Here is a 17,540-nt window from a genome sequence, read left to right as displayed (position 1 = left end):
AATTGAGGGTTTCTGATCAAGAGCCACCTTCTGGTTGTGAGAAGGGAACCAGACAGACCACCATTTCCAAAGTGTCTTTGGAAACTGTTGAGGAGTCTTCCTAATTATGCAAAGAAAGGGGGGCGGGAGGGCGGAGAAGGGTTCCATGGTAAAGTTTTAGACTAAACAGGTTCCATGACTGCCTAAGGAAAGTCTTTAGTATGCTGATGTGCATTTTCATGAGCACGTAAACATACAGTTATATGTCTAATTGTTTAGACAACCCTCTTGACTTCATTACTGCCCACAACTCCACCTACAGAAAAGCTTAAGCTTTTCCTAAGATATCCTGCTGGCTCACTCCCACACTTCAGAGGCCCCTGCCCACTGCATGTAAAATACTGTTTCCCCCAGCCCACAATAACGTAGGCGCTAAGAGTTTTGTTCACTCATGCCTCCCTAGTGCTGAGAGCAAGCAGTGCCTAGCAAGTTGTAGGTGTCCCAGTATTTAAATGAGTTTCTTTAAAAGGAGCATAACATATGCAGACTTGTAGCCCCTTCTCCCTGCAACCATCTTGGAGGATAAGTGTTCTGCAGAAAAGATGGTGGGCTGGACAGCCTGGAAGAAGTGCTGCTGTGATGTCCTGGCATCCCCTATCCAGATCCTTTGCCCTGGCAGCACTAAGCTTTCATATTGTAACAGAACATTAGATTTTGCACTGTGTTCTTAGAAGTTGGGCTTTGTAGCATGTAGTATTCTTTTTTTAATTGAGAAGATGAATTTATAATTTACAATTTTTAATTCCCAGAATCCTACCACCATTGAACCTTTTAGTGTTAAGAGCATTTTTCCAAGTTAGTACAGTTTTCAGAATTTTTGAAAACCATTAAGAGTCCATCCGTGTCATACCATAGTTTATTAAATCAGTACCCTAATGGTGGGTGTTTGCTAATTCTTGATAATGCTGTGAGAATGGGTTTTGAACAGTCTGGAGTGGCAGTCCTCTGCCATTGATTATATCCTGTATTCTCATCTATAAAATGGGAAAATGCCTACCTCAAAGATGGTGAGACGGTGTATGTAAAGTGCTTCACCCAGGCCTGCCTAGCACATGGAACTATTTCTTCTGTTAAATAGTTCCCTTAGGCTGAATTCCCAGGGTCAGAGGGCAGGAGACTTTATGGCTGGTAGTACTTGTAAGCATATCCCCTTTTCCCAAAAGGTAGCCCTGCCGAGTGTACAAATCCTGAAGACTGTAGCTGTCATTCCATTTTTATGGTAACACTGGGTTTAGTGACTTCCTGTAAAGACTGCTCTTGGGATGGTTGCCTGTCTCAAAATGATCCTGATATACCCTGCCACCCTTGCCTATAGGGGCATCAAACTCTCCCAAGGGTTTGCAACAGAGGCATAGTCCATGGAGCTTTGTTACATTAATGGTGTTACTCTTAGAAGGGACCAAACACTTGCTGGGTCCCCTGTAGCTGCCATGGCTCCTGTCCTTTCACACTTTCCCTGATAATATAAAATATTCCTGAACGCTCGTAATCATTGCCCCTTGATTTAAGCTTGGCTTTGAAGCCATTGGAGAACCCCTTGTTCTAAGGGGTAAGTATTAATGGATATTGCTCTTATTAAAAACCACCATTTTAATGGGCATCTTTTTAAATTATATTTGTCAGCTACAGATCTTCATGAGCTTTTAAATGAGCCAGAAATCAAATCAAAGCCAAAATATTACATGGGAAGTTGGCCAAACCTAATCATATACTGGGCAACAGCTTCAGTGTTGTAACTATTTTGGCCTTTGAGAATTATGAGTGCTTCATTTGAGTCCCAGACATACCAGTGCACTAGGAAAAATGCCTTATTTAATCAGCACAGCAACTCTTTCAGGTAGGTATATTATCCCCATTTTACAGATAAGGAAATGGAGACTCAGAGAAGATAGGCAACTCGTCCAAGGGGTCACATATGTGGTAAGTAGGGAGGCAGGATGCAGTCCCAGGCATTTGGGCTCCAGAGCTTGTGCTCTGCCTCTGCAATGCTGCCTCTCATGACTGTCATTTTCAAAAGTTATTACCTGAATGCCTGCAGCAAAAAGCAGTCCCTGCCCTCCAGGCACTTACAGTCTAGTGGAAATGACAGATGAGCAAACCAGTTGTAAATATAACCTGGTAAAGCTGTGACAGAAGTAGCACACAGAAAGGGCCAATGCCAACTCAGGTCAGGAAGGTGTCTTGAGAAGGCAACTTCTGAGCTGAGCTATAAAGGTAATGAGGGTTAGCCAGTGGGAGAAGACAAAGAGCATTCCAGGTAGAGACAACACCACCACATGTAAAGGCACACAAGCCAGACAGTTCTTTCCACAATTAATCCCATGTGGCTTGAGAATAGAGGCCAGTTAGGGAAGAAAAAGGAAGGGGGCAGATCCTGAAAGGCTTAAATGCCATGCTGAGGGGTCTGGAATTCCACTAGGCAGTGAATAACTGATGGTGGTGAACAGGAAAGACTGATGGGAAGTAAGTGGCAGGAAGACTAGTTACGAGGTTACTGCAAAAGTCCAAGAAATAAAAAGGGCCTAACCTAAGGCAGTGGGATGAGAAATGGGTTAGGACCAAGACATACCATGGAAAAATTAACATGATTTGACAATTAGAGAGGAGTGGAAGACGCTAACATGGGCAACAGGGTGGACAGTGGTGCCATTCCCCAAGATGGGGGATTCGTGAAAAAAAACAGACTGGGGGCTGGACAGGGTAGGGTTCAACTGAGGTCCCTGTAGAGATCCAAGTGCAGCTATTAGATAGGCACCTGTATATATCCCCTGCTGCTCCTGGGGAGGACTGAGTTCAAGGTGGAGATTGTGGAGGCATGAGTATGGAGTCTCAAGCCATGGGTTCGGACAGCCAGGAAGCTGGAGAGAAAAATTAAAGAGGGTGGAGAGGTGCTGGCATAAGAAGAGTCAGCAAAAGAAACTGTGTCCAGAGGAAGAGGAAAGCCAGGAGAGACTGTTGTCACAAGAATCGAGAGAGGAATTACAGAGTTATTTATGACAGGGGCATGTGGGGACTGACTGCCTAAGTTTGTGTCCTGCCTCCACCTCTTCCAAATGACATGATCTTGGGCAAATTATTCAACCCAAAGTCTCAGTTTCCCAATCTGCAATATGAGATGAGTTATCTCCAACTCTGTGAGACTGTTGTGAGGGTTCAATAAGATAATGCAATCTGTGTTAAAGAATTCAGGACAGCACCCAGGAAATGCTAACATATATACATATATGTTATATCTCTCTTTCTGTAAAGTCAAATGCTGGAAGGGTGGAGTATACGTAATTAAGAACACAAAGGTAGATGCTGGACTGGATTGTTTGCATCTGCTCTATAATTATTTAGTTAACCAAGTCACATATTCCTTTTTAAAACCCTTATGGGCAAGGATGAATGAGACAGTCTCAGGCTTTAGCTCCCTGTGTGGTCAAGAGAGCTGGGCATTGGGGTGTGCAAGGGGTAGAGGAGATGCTGACGGTAGGGTTTGAGGGATAAGGGAGGGTTAGAAGGAAGTGGAAGGTGGAGAAGAGTTGGGGTCCAGGTCAGAAAGTGAGAAAGTAAGAATGGGTAACCCTGTCAGTTTCTGTTCTGTGCACATAGAAGAGCCAAACTTATGCACTTGCCCAAACAAGACCTGTCTGCTGTACCTTTGTGGAAAGACACCCTGATCATCTGGGCTCCCACAGGAGGTGCACTCAGGCAGAGGTGCAGGGAGGGGTATTTGTGCACCAGGGGCCCACTCACCAGTCAGAGGAGGGAGGTGTCCATTCATTGGTACAAGCAGGAGGGCCAGCAGGGCTTGCCCCATGGGCCTAGTGACCAGACCAACACACTACTCTTAGCTGCAATAACTCACAGACATTGGAACACCAAAAAGAGCTCTTCTTGCTATTATCTTCCTCTGCCTCATTTTTACAATATTCTATTCACGTTTTCTTTGTAAGCTGCCTGAAATACATTTTGGAACAAGGCGAGTATAAAAATAAGTAGAAAACAAAAAGAGTAAAGAAAATTATGCTCTTTTATTTTTTAAGAGAAAAATCACCTGAATCTGGATTAGGTAATAGTAAGTGCTCTCATTTATTAAATATTGTCATAATAAGGATGTGCTCTTTTCTTTTTCAGATGAGGAAGATGAGGCTCAGAGAGATTAAGTGACTTGCTTAACAACAAATAGTGTGGAAAGGAACTCAGTTCAACACAAAGTCTATACTCTTAACCCAGTCCCCTTAAAGTAGAGCAAGCTACTTAACCTCTTTGAGTCTGTTAGTGTTCTGGTTATCTACTGATATAGAACAACTCACTCCAAACTTAAGTGGCTTAAACAACAACAATCATTTATTATCCCTCATGGTGCTGAGCTTTGACTGGAGTCAGTTAGGCAGTTCTTACTAAGTTCTCAATCAGACTAGTGGCTTAGCTGGAGGCAACTCGAAGGCCTCCTCACTCAAGTCTGACAGCTGATATGGCTGTCAGCTGGAACATGTACACATGGCCCCTTCCCTGTGGCCCGGGCATAGTGAGTGGCTGGGTCACGAGATACAAGTGGAAACTGCTAGTTCTTAAGAGCAGGACTGGGAGACTGGTATAGATAGCATCACCATCATCACTGTATTCTATTGATCAAAAAGTCACAGAGTCTAGATAAAGGGGAGAGGATATAGACTCCATCTGCCAATGGGGCCATGTCCTTTTTAGAAGCATCTACAAAATCTATAAAATGGGCACAACCACATAATGAAAACCTGAAGCTTTTGGCAACCCAAGCCTCCTTTCTTCCAGCACTAGAACTCAAATTTTCCTTTTGGGGATTCTCCCTTCTCCTCTGCTCTCACAGGCCCTGTGGCCCATCCTCTGCCACCACTTAGAACCTGCCTGAGAACGACATCAACAGAGCAAGCAAAGCTGAGGAATAGAGAAATTTCTGATGGCAGTTCTTGAACCCCTGGGTCTGAGTATCTACCCCCGGACTTTTCAATTTGTGAAACAGTAAACTTTCTCCTGCTTAAGCACATTTGAGTTCAGTTTTTATTCCTTGTAACCAAAAGTTCACACTACACCAGGAAGCGGTTTATTGTTATTATGGGATAACTCCATTATGAAGAATGTGTCCATGGCGGGCGGGGGGGGGGGGGGGTTAATTTGTCCAAAGTTAATCAACGGCCCAATTGGGATTCAAACCCAGGATGCCTGGCTCAGAATCTTTCACCCTGCTCTACATCTGTATTTCTGTGGTCTTGTCAGATGGCCCCGTGAATAGTATATGATGTCCTTATGGGAAAGAATATAACCTGGCCAGGGTTGGCTAATACCTACACTCACATAACCACATTTCAATTCCTTGCCCATAAAAAACATGTCCAAACTATCATGTTACTATTTCCTAATACTAAAGACTGCTCCAAATCCTCAAAAAGCACTCCAGCAGCTGCTACTAAATGTTCTGAAATGGCAAGTGAAATGAGGCCTGAGATAGACTAAAAACAAATTATGGCCTTATTTTGAAGCTCCTCAAATTAAGAGGAATTGGGGCTTGGCTATGCGACTTGCTTTAGCCACTGGGACCTTATAAATATGACACAAGCAGGAGCTTGAAGAACACTTGCGTATAGGGGCTTAGCCTGTATTGCCTGCTAGATGCTGGAAACATGTGGGCTAGTTGCCCCTGTTGCCCAGCCAACCACTTGACAAGTGGGTGAGGTTACCTGGAACCAAGCAGCCCCCAGCCAATCTGCCAGCTCACTTCAGCCATGTGAGAGTCCAGCTAAGTAGAAGAACCACCTGGATGAGCACAGCCCAAATTGCCAAGCCAAAGAATAGGAAGCTAACAAAGGTTTATTAAGGGTATTAAATTTCAGGGTGGTTTGTTAACAGCAGTTAAGAACTGATATAAGGCCCATTTACTATCCCTGATTTGGCCAACCCCTCATACAGATAAGGAAAGACTTGTCCAGGGTCACAAACCTTATTGGCAGCACACAACCCAGTAAACCCACTGGCTGGGATATTCCTTCAAGCTGGCTGCTAGGACGACAAACAAGGCTTCACATCTTGAAAACATCTAGAGAATATTGGTCCTTTGAGCAGAATCTGGTATCACATTTCTTCACCATCTCCTTTTGGTTTTCAGAGGTTGGACAGAAAAATTATAACTATTGAGCAATGGAATGGAAAATCTTTCCTGGCCCAAGACAGAGAGGGTGGGCATGTGGACACAGGATTTTGTGGATGTGAACCTCCCAAGGCTCAGGAGCCAACTGTGAGCTTTCCCAGGGGCTTTAGTAGTTCAGCAGCTTTTCTGGGGTGCTGGAGGGGGATTCCATTCTCACTCTGTCCAGGATATGTCCTGGCACCAGGGTGATTAAGCAGGGTCTCTGGGTAAGGCAGATGCTTCCTGTCCTGGAAGGGGTCTTCCCTGTTCTTCTCATGACCCTCTATGCTTAGCATACTAAGGAAGCCCACGGCCCCCACTGTTCTACCTGTCCCCTAAGCTCTGAAAAGTGAGTTCCTCAGTCAAGCACTACTGAGTGGGGCCTTGTAGAGTCTGGGAATGTTATTACAGTGCAACGTGCACAGAGCACTAGGCTCTGGGGACACAAGAACACAGTGCCAGCTCTCAGTGTGAAGTTCATCAGGCTCCAAAACCCCTTCTTTGGACTTTGCCCAAGTCCTTGAATAGGTGGGGACACGAAGACCTGACCAGGTATACAAGTGGGTCTGCTAGAGCTGGGCTCTGACCTGCTCGGCAGCAAGGAAGATTAGAGGTTCAGGAACTGGAGGGGTATGTTCCACCAACGGCTCTTAAGGAGGGATGAGACACTCCCTGTGGACCTAGCCCCTTCCTCTGGACACCTTCTTAGCCTGTCCAGACTGAAGCCTTTCGTTTTGACCAAGTTGGGCCAGGTCCCAGCCCAGTTCCAAGGGCTATTTTTCACCCCAGGTCTGGATCTCTCAGACTGAAAGCCTCAGCCTCTACTCTTTCTCCCCTTGCTGCCTAGGGTCCCTGGCAGGCAGACATATGGGGACTGTGATCTCACTAGGCAGCTAAAGCTCCGAAGGGGCAGAAATATTGCTCCAAATCACACCAACAGGTAATGGCCAAGCAAGGATGGGAGTATTTGGCTCAGCTGTGGGTCCAGAACTCTGACTGCCTTGGGGCTGGCTAGTCAGGCTCATGCATAGCTTGGGAACACAGAGCCACACTTGGGCTTCAGACTGCTGGCCTGCCAATGGCAGGCAGGAGGGCTGCCCAGAGAGGGAGACATGAGACAACAAAGACTTCCCTAGGGAGACTGAGCACTGAGCACTGTCCCAAGCCCAGGCTCCATCCTCTACCAAAACCTGGAGCCAAAGCCCAGGCGGAGGTTTGGTGGAGGCTATGTTGTAGAAGCGTTGGTTTGAAATTGGGGATTTTCAATAAGGATTCTAGCAGGCCTGAAGAACATGTCAAGATGGAAGGAAGAGCCCAAACCCCTTTCTGATGATGGGATTTCATTCCCTGTGTTGGAGAATGCTGTCCAGAGGAGAGAATAAACAATTCTCGAAGAGCAATAGGGCCGGTCGGGGAGACTTCTCAGAGGTGGTGACACTAGAACAGTGGCTTAATGATGAGTGGATATTTCCCAGGTGGAGAAAGTAGGAGCAAGAAGAGTACATGCCAGGCTTGTAACAGCATGTTTCTGGGTGCTTGCCCACCCACGGCACCATACCAATGAGACTAGGCTAAGTGGCCACACTTGTATCATCCAGTTCACTGGACCAGGGAGGGTACTTATAACCTATGAGTGATTAAAAAAGATTTGCTGTGGAAGTTGATTCTCTCTTGGGAACTTACACTTGGGGAAATTGATCAATTTGTGGTGAGGAATAAAGGGGAAGGGGTGAAGTTAAGACAGAAGTGGACGTTGAAGGAACCTAGCCAGGTGCTAGAGAACAGAGCAAATGTCTAGACAGGTGGCCCAGGATATCTGCAGACAGCCCACATATATCCTGATACCAACTTCCTATTGCTTGAAGTGACTGGAGAGAGGCTCTAATTCTTGCTGCCTATAAGAGCAAAGGGCTTGTTTTGTGTGGCTGTGGTGTAAGGTTTGTGTAGGGGTCAGGAAAGAGAGGTGGGGGCAAAAGACAGGAGAGGCCAGGGCAAGTAGGATCATGTACCCCACATTTAGGAGCTGGCATTCTGTCCTGATGGTGAAAAGTTAGTCAGGGAAGGGACAGGATTCAGAAATAACACTGTGGTGGCCACTGGCCTGTGGGAAATAGGGCAAAGAGAAGCTGGAGGTTGGGAAGCTGGTGAGTGGATGAAGCCTGAGTGAAAAAACACAGTGCCCTAAACCAGGACAGAGAAGGGGAGGAAGCGGCAGGTTGTAGAATCATTTTAGAACCGGGAAAGATCAGACTTAGAGAAGCTGACACCTAGACCTACTACTGCCTGACAAGTGGGTCACAACTGCTTGGCACTTCAACCACCAAGGTGTTCTCATGGGCACTGGCACATCTGACCCTCCCCAATAACCCTACTGGCCATTTTTATCTCTACGTTATTTGTGGAAACCAAGGCGCAGACGGATCAGTATTAGGCACCCTAGACAACACTCCCTGGAAGGGAGGAATGAAGGAGCGAACAGAAGCGGGTACAGCAGACCTGATCTCTGGTTGGACAAGAAAGCCAGGGTACCTTCTTCAGAAAACACAAACCATCCCATCTCAGAGCAAGTTGGGATCCAATCTCTTTATTGTCAGAGTCCCCTCCCTGTGGCTCCCCCTCTCCAAACCTATAGAAAAAACCCAAGCCTGGGAGTGTCCTGGGGAGGGGAAGCAGAGTGTGGAGAAACCTCTGTGCTCTGCCCTCTGGCCTGGGCAGTCCTGACAGGGAGAGTACGTGAGGAGACAAGGCCAGAACTCCACCTGCAGAGGCTGTGGCACTGGCTGGGATGTGTGGGGGAGGAGGTGCCTGCTGCCATCTCTCCTCTGGGACCCGCTGGGGGTGGAATCCAGGCGTGGGTGCCCAGCTTGAGGCCTGGTACAGTGCATGCCCTTCTCCTGCCGGTGGCCATCGCTCCTGTCAGGCTGAGAAAGAGAGAGACAAAGAAGAGACTAAGGGATTGGGAAGAAGGACGGGTGGAATGGTGTTTGCTGTTTGCTGACAGATATATATGCCTGCACTCTGGCTCTGGCCTCATAATTTTCTGGCCATGCAATCTTGGGCAAGTCTCGGTCCCCTGAGCCTCCATTTCCTCACATGAGCCCCACACTCTACCTGTGAACAGACTTAACAAGGTAAAATTTAGCCTCCCTGGTAAAACCAACCACGAAGCTCCAAGAGGAAAGACTTCACATATAGAATTTCCTAAACTTAACCGTCTGGGAAGCCTTGCTGGAGTATCTCAGAGCATGAATGTGTCACGTGTAAAGACACCTCTGTTGGGTGGAGGCCTTCCTCCACCCAAGCCAGCCTTACTCTGAACATGGCCCCCAAAGGAATGGGGCAGAGTTGGCAGAGCTGGTGTGGCCTGGCTTCCCTCTAGGGTGGGACAGAGCAGGGTGGTGAACACAATGGCCAGAGACTGGGCTTTGAGGCCACACAAGACTGAGTTCAAATCAGGTTGGGGCAGCTTCTGGCATACAGGGCATTTCCTCCCAAGAGAATCACATCCCAGTCCCTAAGCCTGGCACAGTCATCACCCTCTGATGATGAACAGCTCTCTCTCCCTACTATGCAGAGCTGGGACTGCAGCCACAGGAGGCACCTGGCCATTTCCCACACGTCAAGGACTCCTAGAACTCTGGGCCTCAGCTAAGGCTGTTCCCTCAGATGCTTCTCCCTCAATCCTGAATAGGCTCAGCTACACCTCACCTCTTCTATCACACCCCTCTTTGACCTTTGGCTCTGTAGCCCCTATCATCCCGCTCACACTGGGAGGGAATGGTCTGTGTCTTCCTCTACCAGACTCGGAGCTCCTCAAGGGTAAAGACAGGCAACATGGCTCAGAGTTTGCCAAGGAAACTCCTGCTGGATGGGCCCAGCTAGCCCATTCATGACTCCTGTTCCCAAAGCCCACCAAACCCCAACCACAAAGGGGTGTGGCAGGATGAGGATGAAGCAGCCTTCATTGCTGGGCACAGCAATACCCTGCCAGGTCTGCTTCATTACATGCCCTCCACTTTACTTCACCCCTTGCCCACCAGGACCCCCCATACCTGCTTACTGCAAGGCCCCATCCTCCGCATCTGTATCCTGGCTGTGCTCCTGATAGAGAGGAGGCAACAAGAGACCACACATCACTGACTGCAAGCTCTGAGTCCTGCCCTGGGGCCTAGAGCACATCTGGAGACCACACTCAGAAAGGGGGAGAGACAGCCGAGGGGAATGACTATGGGACCAGTCTAAACAAGGCAGGTTTGGGATCCCAACACAGTTGTGTGAAGGCCCCTTAGGAGATAGAAAAGATCAGTCAAGGAAGTTCCAGACATGGCAAGGGTACACTTCTGCATAGAAAGACCTTCTGTGACTGGAGCAAGCTAAAAGCCTGGTAGACTGGTGGGCTCCCCATTTCTGGGGCATCTAAGCCTTCATTAGGGCCTTTACAAAGACTACTATGCCTGAAAGAGTAAGGTGAAGTATCAAGCTAGGTTCAAAGAAGGAGAGATAAGCTGGGCATGAGGAGGCGAACTTCTTAATTGTTGTGGCCATGAGCCCATTCGTCCTTGCACCAGAACTCAGCAGTGATGAAAAGGAGAAAGTTCCAGACCCAGAGAAGAAGTCCAAGCTCCAATCCTGGCTTGGCCTTTATTAGCTATAAGGCCCTGAGCAAGCTACTCAACTCCTCTGAGCCTCAGTTTCTTCATGGGGTAAATGTGGGAAAACTAATACTTTGCACAGTGCAGGGCTGATGTTAAAGTTAAATGAAGTTATAAAGGGTGGACTACAAGGTCTTGTGTTCAGTTACCTATGTTTGTTGGGTAAATGAGTAGTAAGCACACAACGGATAGACACTCAGAATCTGGTCTACCTTCCTATTTAACATAAGCTCCTTGACAAATGGCTTCCCAGCCTTACTCTGAAGAATTCCAATAACAGACTGGGAGCTCGCCCCCTCATGAGAGCGCCTGTATCATGCTCAGGCAACAACGGCTTTTAGAAAATCTTCAGGTGGAGTAGATACCCACCTCCCTGTGGCTTCCCCAAGTAATCCCAGTCCTGCTCGCTGGAACTCTGCAGACCATGTGTGCTCCCTTGAGCCCCTGACTCTTCCCTTCTCCAACTCACATGGAAGAGTTTAGAATGGACCCTAGGCTTGAGAGAAGTTTGTCCCAGTCCTCAGTGGGACTTCTGACTGGCGGCTGAAAGAGACAACTACTCCCTGGTCATTCTCCCTCTTCCTCACAGGACTAGAACCCCTTGGAAGGAGGAAGGAGAGAGCTCACAGTGGGGCCAACCAGCTCAGAGGTTCCCCCTTCTTCTGATGCCCTCCTGTAACTAGGAGTGCCAAGTCTGGTCCTTGCCCCTCCCAGCCATGCCCTCACCAGCTCTTCCTCGCTGTGTGTCAGCAGCCCCTCCTCATCACCGTCGTCTCGAGCCTGTGCTTCTCCCTGGGGTGTGACTGCGACAGAAGCTGTGTCCTCTTGGGGGGCTGGTGGCCGACTGTTGCCACCACTACTGCCGCTGCCACTGCCGCTGCCGCTGCCGCTGCCGCTGCCACTGCCACTGCCACTACCACTTTCACCCTTCTTCTTGCCATCTTGAGGGTGAAAGGGTGGGAAACAGGGGAATAAAACTCAGCCTGGGGTAGGTGTCGAGGCCAGTACCTTAGCAGAAACTAGGCCTCAGCGCGGTGCAGGTGGGATTGGAGGTCACAGCTCCCTCTCTGCCCAGGGCACTGTCCTCCCCACACTCAACCCTGTGCCCCTGGGAAGCTGACCTGGGTTGGCCTTCTGCTCTTCAGCAATCTGCTCCAAGCGGCCCAGCAGGGCATCAATGTTGGACTTGATCTGTGCCAGTTCTGTCTTGATGGCCTGCAGCTCACTGCTCTTTACTGGGAGTGAAGGGAGTACAGGGTTGTCACATGGAGACTGGGAGCTTGACACTAACACAAGACCCTAGCCCCATGCTGTCAACTAGGAAGGCAGGCCAGTGGTCAGAACTGTCCTTGTCCACAGTTCTTTTTCTGGACAGGGAAAAGGCTAGAGCTGCCTGTGGCTTCCCCCTGAGACTTTCTGGAAGCCATTCCTACAGTGACCAGCCCACTCTTCTGAACCTGTATCTTTTCCCCGACTTCTCAACTCTGAAAGGGACTGGGGATGAATAAGAATACAGGTGTGTGGTGTGCACCTGAGCAAGCATATGTGTCTTTGCTTGTGTTATAGGGTGGTGTCTTTCAAGGTGTGTAAATGTGGCTGTTTTATAATCAGATTTCCTGATTATAAACCAGGTGCCTGATTGCAGCACGTGCACTCCAGTGAACATGGAGTAGCAGGCCTGTGTAGACCTGTCCTTGTCCTTACTAGAAGAAAGATGACACCATCTCCTCACTGGGCTCCACATCATAGTACTGGACTCTGTGCCCAACCAAAGCCCCTCCTCCTCTAACGTCAGCCTTTTCCTCTTAGAAATGCATGAAAATACTCACTCGGTTGTGTTAGAGCTGCAGAACTGTGGGAGATTTGTTCCTTTATCTATTTTCCAATGTAAAAAAATGTGATTCTATTATTTTGCTAATTACAAAAATAAAAATTATCTAGGAAGAAGATACAGTCACTCACACTTGATCTTGGCTGAGCTGGTGGTGATGGCTGTGGAGCGGGCAAAAAGCTTGACAGGAATGGTGGTTTTGACACGTCGGACCAAGGGGACTGTGACCCGGGGTCGCTTCACGGGGACTGCCCGGGGCACTGGCACAGGTGAAAGGCGGCCCCGATAGTCGAAGAGCCTGTGAGGGCAAATGGGCCAGAGGCTGCAGCATGGCCTGTGGCCACCAGGTGGCACTGTGACTCTAGACCAATACATGTCTAGTTGATTAACGGCTGGGCAGCCTGCACTACGCATCTCTGCCGGCTCCCAACAAGCCCTAGGGGGTAAATAGGAAGGCCTTTCCTGACCCTAATAGCTGCTAGGATCCTCACTACATCCATCTTTCCTACCAGCCAGGCCAAGTAAGGAGAGAGGATTTGGCTTGTGATAATGGTTACAGTCCCATTCAACAGAGGAGTAAACTGAGACCAGCCCCAGAAAGGAGCCTTCCCTAGATCACCCAGACACCTAGGCCTGCTCTATTACTGGACCTGGCTTCTGCTCAGTCCAACTGCCACCCCAATCTCTGGAAAGAGCTTGCAATCTCTCTAAAGCCACACAAACCCCCAACTGAGAAAAGAGAGCTTTGGGTGTAGGGGTAAATCCCTAAGCCTGCCTGAGCCTCAGTTTTCCCATCTGCCTAATGAGGATGGCTACCCCAAATTCTGTGCTCCACCTCAAGGTCACTATGAGGGTAGACCATGAGAGAACTTGGTTAAAAAAACTTGGTTAGGTGTGATAGGTGAAAGGTCAGGGTACTGAGACACTCAGCTCAGGGGCCTAAGACATCAGAGGCACGAGGCTGGAATCCAAGACCCTTTCCTCATTCTGGGCCCCCTTAATCACTCCATCCTTCTTACTTTCTTTAGAGATGAAAGGCAAGAGGCCCCCCAACTATCAAGGTTAGGCAACTCGAGCAGACCCCTGGGCTCCCAGACTGTATGCTGCCCCCTCAACACTATCACCCAGCCCCCTCCAGAGGGGGCTTCTTTTCCTGCTGATCAGGCAGCAGCTCCGTGGGCTCAGTAGGGCTCACCACATCTACTGCTACTACCTTTCTGCAGGGAACAGCAGCCTGGGGGTACACTGTGGGATCACTTTCCTGATGACAGCCAGGAAACCTACCATCACTGAGCAATTCAATGCCCCAAGCCTTGGCACTCCTTTGTTCAGGGAGCCCCTGCCCTGGGGTGGTGATGGCTGGAGACAGAGAGTCTCTGGTAATGGACCCACTTCCAGACCCTGCATTTCTGCCCCCAAGGGGAGGGGGCGGCTCTGGCCTTGGTCAGAATCACTGAACCACAGAATCCCCGAGCTGGAGGAACCCTGAGGGATCACTTGGTGCATGCCCATTTCATACACAGGGAGGGAATTTGCCCAAAGTCACACAATCCATTCAGTGGCAGAGCTCAGATTAGCACCCAGGTCTTCTGTCTCCCAGGCTAAGGCACTTTATACTACACTGCACTATCGCCTGAAACCATTCACAGGTGAGAAAACCGAGGCTCAGAGATGTTCTATTCTTCCTGGACAGCCTGGGGCAAGCCAAGCAGGAGTGGGGGAGGAAGAGAAGTTTGGGCCAGAACCCACCATGATTTCCACTCAAGAATGTAACTGGTATCATGGAGTGCAGCCCACAGCTTCAAGGGTAGGTGTGGGTAAGCTTGGGGGTGGAGGGTGGGCCACATAGGCTACCAGGAACTAATTCAGACCTCCAAAGGGCTGCTGGCCTCTTGGCTACAAATATAAGGCCAAGAGGCTCAGCCTGAGCTCTGAGGTTCCTTCCAGCTCGCTGGGCACCTCAGAGAGGTACGGAGACTGAACAGCAGAAGCTTGATGGCTCAAACTACCTGCACCCAACCCTGCATCCTGTTTAGTATTCCAAACTTGCTACATTTGTATATCCCTTAGCTGTCCAGTTCCATCAAATCCTATACCCCAGGATTACGAGGAGGAAGGGCGGTCAGAGAGTGGGAGACAGTGTGGGGTGGGAGACAGTGTGGGGTGGGAGGAGTGCTGGCCTGGGCACCTGCAGAACTGGACCCTAGTCCTAGCTCTGCCACCAACTTGTGAAGCAGCCTTGGGTAGATGCCTCTCCACACCTCTGGGCTTCAGTTCCCACTTGGAGGACTGAGTGGGCTGCACCAGCAATTTCTCAGGACCCTTCCAGCTTGGCTGTTTTCATGCCTGGGCACGCCCCTCCCCTGCTCACCTGTCGTAGAAGTCGTCCCGGTAGTAATCATAGTCAAAGCTGTAGCCACTGGGGAAACAAAGGGGAGAGGGCCAGGGCTTAGGGATGGCCACTCAGCCCACTCTCCATAGGCCCTCATCTCCAAATGCCTCCCCAGATTTTATGCTGGGCACACCGTCACGACTAGTATTCACTCCCTCTGTAAAATGAGAGACCAATCCCACCCAGACAGACAAGACAGAGTGCCCCACCTGTATATGGCAGATGCCGCTCTCTTCAACCCCTTGGGCCTGTTGGGCTTGGGCTCTCCAGCCATGTTGATGTCTGTGTGGAGGGAGGAGGCAGAGTCAGACATTGGCAAGACAGCAGGGTGCCCATACACATATCACCCTCATGCATGTGCACAGCAATTTGTGTTTACATGATGTACACATGGACCTTACTCACTAATACCGCCAACAGAGCAGAAGTCTTCACACGTTAGACTCATACGCACACATCACATGGACGTGCTTATTTACATATTCATATACATTCAGACACACGCATGCTCACTCACAAACATATCACTCTCTCACCACGTACATCACACATATATGCATTCTCAAGTACACACATGAGACACACTGTCACACACATGGTCACCCACAGATAATATACTGAAGAACACTCAGACCTGACTCCAACATCATATATAAAACTGCCCATACACAAATTAGCCACTGCCATTTCATGCAAACATTCTACTGAATATCTTTATGCCTAGAACAGTGCTTAGCATAAAATCTCAATAAATATTTGGTAAATAAATATACGCATATTTGCTTACATATTCGAGTATATTCTGACACACATTCTACATATATAGACATTCTAAGGTGTATGTCCACATATCCTCCACATGTTCACTTACATCCACCTACCACATATTCAAGAATACATATATACATATCCCTTCTCAAATAATCACATATATGCAGACATATGTGCACATACACGAACACTATACACGCTCCAAGGTAGAGTACCAGCATAGCTACAACACATGTATATAACACCAAGGGCAAGGGCACCTGCTTCACCTTGTGCTTCCAGACCCTCCTCATGGCTCTCAGAAAGGATTCTAACCTAAGCCATCTGTAGCCCAAAGTAACAGGCTGTGCTAGTCCACTCTGTTCCCTTTCTCTGGGGAAACTGCAATTTAAGTGGAACCACAAGGCTTGTCAAGAGTCACTGTGAAAGCAGGGACAGAACAAGGAGTGTCTTCCAGAAGCTTCTAAACTTCTCCCCTACAGGCAGTGATTTTATAACTACAGATCTTCTTTGACTTATGACTTTATCAACCCGATAAAGTTGAAAATATTTACTGAAGGTTGAAAATGTCAACAAACTCATCATAAGCTGAAAACAGTGTAAGTGTAAGTCAAAAATACTTTTAATACATCAAACGTACTGAACATCATAGCTTAGGTTAGCCTACCTTAAACATGCTCAGAGCACTTACATTAGCCTACAGTTGGGCAAAATCATCTAACACAACACCTACTTTATAATAAGGTGTTGAATATCTCATGTAATTTATTGAACACTGTACTGAAAGTGAGAAATGGAATGGCTGTAAGGGTGCAGAATGGTTGTAAATGTATTAGTTGTTTACTCTTGTGATCACATAGCTGATGGGAAGCTGCGGCTCACTGCCGCTGCCCAGCATCACATGAGAGTATCACACCATCATACTGTTACCCCAAGAAAAGACCAAAATTCTAAGTACAGTTCCTACTGAATGCATATTGCTTTCGCACCATTGTAAAGTTGAAAAACTATAAGTCGAATCATCCTAAGTTGGGGACTGTCTATATTTAAGTTACAACATCTCAGACAGGGGTAGTAGGTAGTAGTGAGGGAAACAGAAAAGGGGCTAAGAGAGAAGCCACAGAGTGAAGGCCAGCACCTGCTCAGGAGAATACCAGGAGTAGGGCCAGGAAGAGACACTTACCCAGGGTTTGCCCGGCCAGCACCCGCCCATTCTCTCCCAGGACAGCTGCCCGGGCATGGCGCTCATTGGCATACTGAACAAAGGCATAGCCTTTGTGCACAGAACAGCCGGCCACACGGCCATACTTGGAAAATATGGTCTCCACATCTGACTTCTTCACCACAGCTGTGTTGAGGTTTCCAATGAAGACCCGAGAGTTGATGGACTTTGGGTCATTCTTGTTGGTTACATTGCTTGTCTGGATCTTCAAAGACATGGTGACCACCTGAAAAGAGAGAGCCACTGTGAGGCTAGACCCCCAGGTTGGGCTCAAGGGCTATCCATGGCCCATATCCTGGCTAAACTGGATTGCTTTGTGCCTTCTCCCACATATACCTCTACAGCATCCAGCCTCCCTGTTTTTACTCATCTTACTAGCTGCTGACCTCATGCCAGGTGGATTACATATGATCCCTCATTTGGTACTGACATGATAAGCAGAACCAGGACATTTTACAAGAAAGGAAATATATATTTAGAGGTCACAA

The 17,540-nt window shown here is 48.3% G+C and overlaps 1 protein-coding gene across 4 annotated transcripts in view; it reads right to left on the bottom strand.

Moving 5' to 3' along the window:
• Window positions 1-8,752: 8,752 nt before the first annotated feature.
• RALY (RALY heterogeneous nuclear ribonucleoprotein) overlaps window positions 8,753-17,540 on the bottom strand; it is a 78,882-nt gene continuing 70,094 nt past the window's right edge. Inside the window, exons 3-10 of one of the 4 annotated variants that reach the window (XM_046678280.1) lie at window positions 17,014-17,278; window positions 15,269-15,341; window positions 15,039-15,086; window positions 12,799-13,001; window positions 11,958-12,071; window positions 11,563-11,777; window positions 10,237-10,285; window positions 8,753-9,105 (exon numbers count right to left, since the gene is read on the bottom strand). In XM_046678280.1, coding sequence (XP_046534236.1) covers window positions 10,241-10,285; window positions 11,563-11,777; window positions 11,958-12,071; window positions 12,799-13,001; window positions 15,039-15,086; window positions 15,269-15,341; window positions 17,014-17,269 — 954 coding nt within the window. In that variant the 5' untranslated portion in view covers window positions 17,270-17,278 and the 3' untranslated portion in view covers window positions 8,753-9,105; window positions 10,237-10,240. The remainder of the gene's footprint in view (window positions 9,106-10,236; window positions 10,286-11,562; window positions 11,778-11,957; window positions 12,072-12,798; window positions 13,002-15,038; window positions 15,087-15,268; window positions 15,342-17,013; window positions 17,279-17,540) is intronic. The other 3 variants (XM_046678281.1, XM_046678282.1, XM_046678283.1) reach the window with 3 other exon arrangements.

This window comes from Equus quagga, chromosome 12 (assembly GCF_021613505.1).
Source record: "Equus quagga isolate Etosha38 chromosome 12, UCLA_HA_Equagga_1.0, whole genome shotgun sequence".
In the NCBI taxonomy this organism is placed as follows: domain Eukaryota; kingdom Metazoa; phylum Chordata; class Mammalia; order Perissodactyla; family Equidae; genus Equus; species Equus quagga.
This window is presented reverse-complemented; position numbering and strand designations above follow the sequence as displayed.